Below are 8,753 nucleotides of genomic sequence, written 5' to 3' on the forward strand. Positions count from 1 at the left end.
CCTCTTCCTCATCCTTTTCTCTTTCTCCCCCTTTTCTACACATAACACACACACACACACACACACATTAGAAGAGAGTTCAGTAATTGATACATCTTTATTACTCTCACAGGCATTTTAATCCATGGATTTAAATATTCATGAAGCCATCATTGCATCACATTTCTAGAAAGTAGTATTCCTGTCTTATCCTACCAAAGGCTTCACAAAGTTAACTGGTTTGTCCCACCCTAGAGATAATAGAACCACCTCCTATCCTCTCCACTCTCTACCTGTTTCCAGATTCCTAGAAATAGTATTCCATCCTATTCATTTTGCTTCTCTTTTATAATAGAGGAATATGACATATTTTAAAATGCATTTCAGAAAAAAACAATGAAATCCAAAAGAAGTTTGAAATTTAGTGAATAATAATGTATATTGAATATTGGTTCATAGTGATCATACCATAATGACATAAGAGTTAACAATAGAGGAATCATTACAAGTTATATTAAAAAGCAATAGTAATAAAAGAAGTGTGGTAGAAAAACAGAAATATAGACCATTAGGACAGAATAGATATCCCAGAAATAAATCTGTTCATATATGGTCAACTAATTTTCACAAGAGCTCCAAGAATACACAATCGGGATAGGTCAGACCTTCAATAAATGGTGTTAGAAAAAATCAAGATACATGAAAAGGAAACAATCACCAAATGAAAAGACAATCAACAGGGTGAGGGAAAATACTGGCAAATCATGTATCTACTCAGTTTCTGAGTTCACCTTTTTAGATTCCACATGTAAAGGAGAACATGCAGTATTTACTTTTCTGTGTTTGGATTATTTCACTTAGCAAAATTTCCTCCAGGTTCACCCATATTGTCCAAAAGGACAGGATTTTCTTCTTTAAGGCTGAATAATATTTCATTACATACACACACACACACACACACACACACATATGCACATGTATCTCATCTAAGATAGATAAGGAACTCATGCAACTCAGTAAGAAACAAAATCAAATAACCCAATTAAAAAATAGGCAAAAGACCCAAATGGACATTTTTCTAGAGAAGATATACATATGGCCAACAGGTATATGAAAAAGTTTTCAACATCACTATCATCAGGGAAATGCAAATCCAAACCATAATGAGATATCATTTCAAACTTGTTAGAGTGAGTCAAATGATACTAAGAATTGGTGAGGATGCAGAGAAAAAGGAACCCTTCTAAATTATTGATGTGAATTGATCTAGCTGTTATGAAACACTTATTTAATTTTCCTCAAAAAATTAAAAATAGAATTGCCATGATACCCACTTCTGTGTGTGTGTGTGTCTCTGTGTGTGTGTGTGTCTCTGTGTGTGTAATGGTTATGTATATTCTGGAGAAAATGAAATTAGAATTTAAAAAAGTTATCTGCATCACCATGCTCAATGCACCATTATTCACAATAGCCAACATATGGAAACAACTTATGTCAGTGGATGAAAGTACATAGAAAATGTGGGATGTGTGTGTGTGTGTGTGTGTGTGTGTATGTAATGAAATATTATTCAGCCTTAAAAAAAAGAAAATCCTGTCCTTTTGGACAATATGGGTGAACCTAGAGGAAATTTTGCTAAGTGAAATAATCTAGACACAGAAAAGTAAATATTGGTGTGTCCTTTATATGTGGAATCTAAAAAAAGGTGAACTCAGAAACTGAGTAGAAGGGAGATTATCAGGGGCAGGGATTGGTCAAAATGTACAAACTTTCAGTTAGGAGTAATTTCTGGAGATCTAATGCACAGCATGATGTCTATAGTTAATAATAGTATATACTTAAAATCTACTAAGAATATATCTTTTTTCATTTCATACAAAAAGATAATTAAGTGATAGATATGTTAACTTAATTGTGGTGATAATTTCACCGTCTATCAAAGCATCACACTGTTAAAATATTAAAATTGTATAAATATATACAATTTTAATATGTCAATCTTACTTCAATAAAGCTTGGAAAAATAAAAAAGGCTCAGGTTGTGGCTCAGTGGTAGAGCACTCGCCTAGCACATGCAATGTGCTGTGTTAAATCCTCAGCACCACATAAAAATAAATAAATAAAATAAAGGTATTGTGTCCAACTACAACTAAAAAATTTTAAAAAAAAGAAAAACAACAGAGAAAACTGAGTGAGGTATATATGAGAATTCTTTGTATTATCTTTGTAGCTTTTCTGTAAACCTAAAACTAAAACTCTTCTAATAATAAAAAGGTTATTTAAGTAGGAAATTTATAATATAAAACAGTGTCTGGTACATATTAAACATTTCATGAATGTTGTGTTTAGAATAGTCGTATAAAATATATTGTTTTTAAATGTCATTGCTTATACATTTTTGTATAAAAGAACAGATTAGATATGGCCTCTAGAGGACAGTGTTGGGTCATAGAAAGATTTTTTAATATCTGCCCAGGGACTTAGCATTTTCTTCCTACTCTTTAACCAGAAGCCCTCTGTTTATATTCATTGTCCCTCTTTTATTTTTTTCTTTTCTTTGTATGGTACTAGGGATTGAACCCAGGAATGATTTACCAATGAACTATATCCCCAGTCCTTTTTAGTTTTTATTTTGAGACGTGGTCTTGCTAAATTGCCCAGGTTAGCCTTGAACTTGCGATCTTCCTGCCTCAGCCTCCCAAGTTGCTGGAATTACAAGTGTGCACCATCCTACCCAGCTTCATTGTCCCTCTTTTTATAAAAGCTAAATGAAATGTATGCTTCTGTGCTACTCAGATTAATTGCAGATCTTCTTTTAAGTTAATATTTTTAATTAATTTTGGCTCCAAAAAAATCTATTAGGCAAGAATGACATGCAGAAGTTTCACTTTTGTGTTCAAATCACTGAGGGCTTGTTGTGAGAGAACCCAGGGAAGCAATATAAAGATATATTATGTGTCTTTTGTGAGTTCTCACATGATTGAGACAGAGTTATAGAAAAAGTAAAAATATTTTGTAAAATGACAAAGATAAATAAGAGTTTTAGTTTTGTGAAGGTTGAGATTCCCTGCTACACAGTGGTTTCTTAGGGGTTGGGGGGAAAGGAGGGACGTCATTGCTCTAGCTTTTGGAGCAAAATTCTGGTTAGAAGCTCAACATTATAATTTTAAGATTATTGCTCTGTAGGTAATCCCATGAGATTGACATTTTGTCTTTAAGAAGCTCCTGTGGCTGGGAGTTGCAGAGTGCTACTCAAGCACATCAGAGCCATATGAACACTAATTTACACAATGCTCACCTTGGTCCTATAGGCAGCTGAAGATAATTATTTATGTATTGATGGACTGAGAAATTCTGAAACATTGTCATTAGATGGGTTAAATTTTTACTGATAGTGGAGTCTGAGGGCTTTACTCACACTAGGTGCAAATCTAGTATAAAAATTTAAAAAATAGTTGTCATTTGAATGACAGTGTGTTCTACTTAGCATCAACATATAGATTTCTTATTTTTTGCTCAAACAGTAAATTGTGAAAAGTCTCATCTGCTGATGTGGGGTCTATGAGCCTTTTAATAGGATTTTTGAAAGGGAGTGGAAAATTTATAGCTCCTCATAAATAGCCTGACATGAAAGTTAAAGTCACTCAGTGCTTTGTTTAGCCACTCCATCAGAGTTGAATCCATGAGCAGGGATCTGTTTCCTTCTCATCTAATCATGCTTGGTACCCAAAAATTCTTTCTCAAGAATAGTATTCTCATAATTTAGTTCTGTTAATCATGTAGGGATCTAGTAAATATAATGATTTGAGATGTGATTGTGTTCTTGAGGTAATTATTGGCCCCTAATCTGGTCCCTTATTCCATTCCTTGTCTCAGGGAAAGGCAACACTTTATCCCACTTGTGCAGGCCAGAATCCAGGGATTCATTCTGGACTCCTCTCTTTTTCTTATCCTTAGCCATATGGGTGCAGCACCAGGCCTATCACTTTTATTTCTTGCATTTCTTGTAACCATCCACTTCCCTCTGCATGGCCACCACTCTAATCTCAACCTTCATTGTATCTGCTTAAATCAACTAAAGAAGCCACCTCACCTATAACCAGTGTGATCTTTCAGAACACATCTATGAGGACTTCAGTGATTTTTCATTGTTCCTAGGACATTCCTGAATGATAAGGCACTGCAAGGTCTGATCCCTGTATCTCTTACCAGCCTCACCTTGAAACATCCTCCTTGGTGCTCCCTGTGCTCAGCCTTATGGCTTCTGATGCATCACCACAAGAGTCACAAGAGTCCCAGAGCCTCCAGTTTTTTTTTTTGTTTTTTTTGCATGGCGTTTCTTTCCTGCTGTCTTTGAATTCTCATGAATGACTTCCCTGATTCCCTGGTCTAGAAAATTTCCTTTCTTATATGTTCCTATAGACCTGAGTTGCTTTACATCATTGTGCTTTAATGTATTTATAATTAGGCACTCATCATGTGGGTTTTTTGATTAATATATGTCTCCCCTAATAGAATACTAGCTCTTATATATATAAGATTTCTTATTTTTTGCTCAAACAGTAAATTGTGAAGTCTCATCATATCCAAAACCCTAGCACTTGGGCAAGAGTAGTTGCTCAATACATTTGTTGAATTAATAAATGTTTATATTGTTACTGCATGTTAGTAGAAGAAGAAATAAATATCTATATTGTTACTGCATGCTAGGTAGAAGAAGAAGAACCCACTGGATATATTCGATATGAAAAATTTCTTCCAGTGATGACCAAAGTACTTCTGGAAAGAAGGTAAGAAAGTAAAAACAATTTTAAGGCAAGGTAATGATTAGAATTACATTAATTTCAGAATACGTGGCTGTTTTATATTTTTCTCAACCAAAGTATCTCAGGGTAGCTTCCTTCTAACCTTTCAGTATAATTCTGAATGAACAGTTTGTTTGTGCTTAGAAATATCAACCACCATAATATTATTTGAAGCAAAGTATAAACAAAGGGCAAAGAAGCTATAAAAATCATAAATTGATATTCTAATTATCTTCTGTTTTGAATAATCGATCATAAATAAGAATTAATCCTGATTATTTTTAGCAAAATTTAACATAATGTAAAACTTACAAAGTTGGTTGATTTGTAGAAGTTTTGTTTCTAGGGAAATTGAATTCCATAATGATTAAACAAACAAACAAACTGATAGATAACACCAGACATGTCAGTGATTTTGAGCTAAGTATTTCCTGTCAGGGTAAAGTACTGGACACTTTCATACCCAGAAATCCAAGAAGGTTTCAGTGAGGGAAGTTTTATTATCCCAGTATGTTAGCAACTTTCATTTTGTTTCATGTGGTAATTTATTATGTAGAGATGAGACAAACAATCTGGCATTAACTCATTTTATGGCATAATTATAGATATAGACCAATTCCAGAAGATGTCCTTCTTCGAGCTTTTGAGGTGTGTAAGCTCTAGATTATTCATATATAAATATGAAAATTTTGTCATGTAGAACTTATTCATACATATAAAGTCTACCATTTCCCCTAGGTTTTAGATTCTGCTAAACGTGGGTTTCTTACTAAGGAAGAACTCATCAAATATATGACTGAAGAAGGTAAGATTGTTTTATTACTTATAACATGATTTATGTAAGGGATTAATAATTTTTAACAGTTATGCAAAAGTTATAGGGGATACTTTAAAATCAGTCATTCTGGTTAGAAAGAGTTTACTATTCCCTTTATTTTGATTTTTGGAATGGTTTTTATTTTATTTTATTGGGTGTTAAGAGAACAAAGGTAAGGTAAGGTGAGATGGATGTTGCATCAGAGGATTTTGTATAACCTCTATAAATTGTAATCACTTCACTCAGTATTTTGAGAATAAAAGGTATGTCACCTGGAAAATTTAACTGTCTGTCACTATAAATCAGTGCCTTTACTGATAGAAGATTTGAATTGGAGTATATAAAAATTCTTTTTTCAAGAGCTTTTCTAGAGGCTGGGGTTGTGGCTCAGCAGTAGATAGCTCACCTAGCAACAGCAGGGTGCTAGGTTCGATCCTTAGCACCACCTAAAAATAAAATAAAGGGATTGTAATAATGGGCTTTGAACATAGACTACACACATATACACAAAAAATAATTTGTTTAGAATGTCTCTCTGCCAGTGTGTAAATTGGTTTTCCATGAATGTCAACAGCCTGATAGACAGTCTCTGGAAACGATTGTCATATTGCTTGCCTCCCCTGCTCCCACATAAAGCTAAGAGTTTTGTCTCCTTTGTTCAGTTCACTGGTTCACAGATAAGTCCTGAATGATTCAGAGTCATTAATCACTTGAGACAAGATCAAAAGTAGGAGTAATTTTGAGTAGGGAAGACTAAGACACTGTCTACATGCACAACTGGTTTGACCATTTTGACTTGATCCACCATTAGGTAAGAATACAGGAAGTAAGAGTAAGAATAACATGAAAATCACAGCTGCCATTCAAGAACTCCTATGACATTGCTAAAATCATCTTAGGGATTAACTTTGATGAGAATGTTGTGACTTTCAAAGCATTAGCCTCTTAATCCTAAGGATTAAAGGAAGTAAATCCTACATTATATTAGGCAACATGAATTTAGTCAGAATGGCCAAAACAGTTCAATTTAAATAATATCCTGTGTCTATTATATGTTCAGTATTATTAAGTGCAGTGAGGGGTAATGATACTAAAAGGATATTAGTATGATTCTCAAGGATATTACAATCTTATTGGGGAAACAAAGCTAACTTATTAAGTCACAATATAAGATAGTAGGAAAATATCAGAAGATCAATACAGTCTAGAACAGTCTAGAAAACTTGGCTTGAGAAGATTTAAAGAGAAAATAAGTTCCTTGAGAAGGTAGAATTTACATGGATGAGTTGTTGAGGCCAGGGATAAAATCTTATGCATTATAGTACCCTCACATATAGTAGGTCTCAAATTAATTATAAAAAATTAACTATGAATTAATGAATGAATGAGTAATTGAATAAAAATAGATGAAGGCTGATGAGAGGGAAACATTATCAGCAAAATATGGAGCAAAAACTGGGAGGCAAGAATGCACGTGACATTTGTAAGCCTGAGAAAGGACAGGCTGCGCTGACCCAAAGGGTCTTGTTGGAAAACAATAGGAGATTAATTTAGATTGATTGGCTGGGACTAAATCATAGAGGTCTGGGTTTAGAAGTTTGGGATTTATCCTGTGGGAAATTGCAGAAGTGTTCTGGGGTTTTGAGGAGATGAGTCATATAGTGCAAGAGCCATTGTGGGAAAGTTATTCTGGTGCTGGTAGGTTTGTTAAATAAGTGAGAAAGAGGTTAGACTAGGAAGATCAGTTAGAGAACTATTTTGGTATTTTGAAGGTCCCCAGATAAGTGCCTGACTTGACAATGGGAATAGAAAGAAGGAATAGGTGCAATGCAGTAGGCCTATCTACAGCAGGATCCATGGGTCATGATGAATAACAAAAGACAGGGGACCAAGATGGGAACTAAGTAAAAAATAAAAAGATTTTGACCTGGGTGATGGGTGTTAAGGTAATACTACTGACTGAAATAGGGAAATCAGGAACAGCAATGTATACAGACACAGTGCAATTGTGTGGTTTACTTGGGAGGTTTACTTGGGTGGATAATAGCATGCTTTCGAACCTCTGGACTGTCATGATGTACTGATGTGGCTCCAGGGAAAATAACTGTGACATGGGGTGGGGTTACTCCATGGCAAAATTAAACTGGCTAGTAGAGAGAAAAAGAAATAAGACAATTGTGAATAAATTTCCCTTCTTGTCTCTTTCAGGTGAGCCTTTCTCCCAAGAAGAAATGGAAGAAATGTTGTCTGCTGCAATGGATCCAGATTCAAATTCAATTAATTACAAGGAGTATATAGCAATGATGGTGATAGATGAAAATTAAATGTTTTAAAACCTTAATTTCTAATTGAAAAGATAGTTTGAAAATGGCTTGTCCTAATTAATTTTGCATTTTATTTTGTAATTCTTTTATCTGATATCAATGCCTGTGACATGATTATTTCAACATATTTTGTTTTCTAAAGATGATCATAACAAAAATTGTTTTTTAGTACTGGGAATGGAATCCACTGAGCTTCATCCCTAACTCTTTTTACATTTTTCATTTTGAGACAGGGACTCACCAACAGGCTGGCCTCAAACTTGCAATTGTCTTGCCTCAGACTTATGAGTAGCTGGGATCATAGGTGTGCCCTGCTCACCTGGATGATCATAATAATGTTAAATTAAACATGTCCAGACTTATGGAATGACATACTACTAATTACTTAAAAACTAATCTTAAAACAGTTTAACATTAAAATAGATTATTGTTAATTTTCTATAATAAATATGTTACCTTTTAATTAACTAAACTGAGAAAATTAATAATAACTATAATGAGCCAAGGTTTGGCATATAAAGATCTTGAGAGAGGGCAGAATGACCACAAATTGAAAATGAGTATCAGTGTGATGAAGGCTTCTTTTTAAAGAACAATAAACACTTCAGTAATCTGAATGTGAAAGGTGACTTATTGAAATCACTATTAATAATTGATTCTTTTTTTATTAAATTATTTATTCTGATTTGTTTTATATGACGGCAGAATGTAATTCATTTCATATTACATATATAGAGCACAATTTTTCAAGTCACTGGTTGTACACAAAGTATTTTCACACCATTCATGTCTTCATACATGTACTTAGGGTAATGATGTCTAACTCAT

At 33.9% G+C, this 8,753-nt stretch overlaps 1 protein-coding gene across 1 annotated transcript in view; it reads left to right on the forward strand.

Annotated features, from left to right (window-relative positions):
* Efcab2 (EF-hand calcium binding domain 2) overlaps positions 1 to 8,542 on the forward strand; it is a gene marked incomplete at its 5' end in the record, with an annotated part of 131,747 nt that extends 123,205 nt beyond the window's left edge. Inside the window, 4 exons of the mRNA XM_048809262.1 lie at positions 4,690 to 4,769; positions 5,390 to 5,432; positions 5,523 to 5,589; positions 7,810 to 8,542. Coding sequence (XP_048665219.1) covers positions 4,690 to 4,769; positions 5,390 to 5,432; positions 5,523 to 5,589; positions 7,810 to 7,925 — 306 coding nt within the window. The remainder of the gene's footprint in view (positions 1 to 4,689; positions 4,770 to 5,389; positions 5,433 to 5,522; positions 5,590 to 7,809) is intronic.
* Between the last annotated feature and the right edge of the window lie 211 nt (positions 8,543 to 8,753).

This window comes from Marmota marmota, unplaced genomic scaffold (assembly GCF_001458135.2).
Source record: "Marmota marmota marmota unplaced genomic scaffold, marMar, whole genome shotgun sequence".
NCBI lineage: Eukaryota > Metazoa > Chordata > Mammalia > Rodentia > Sciuridae > Marmota > Marmota marmota.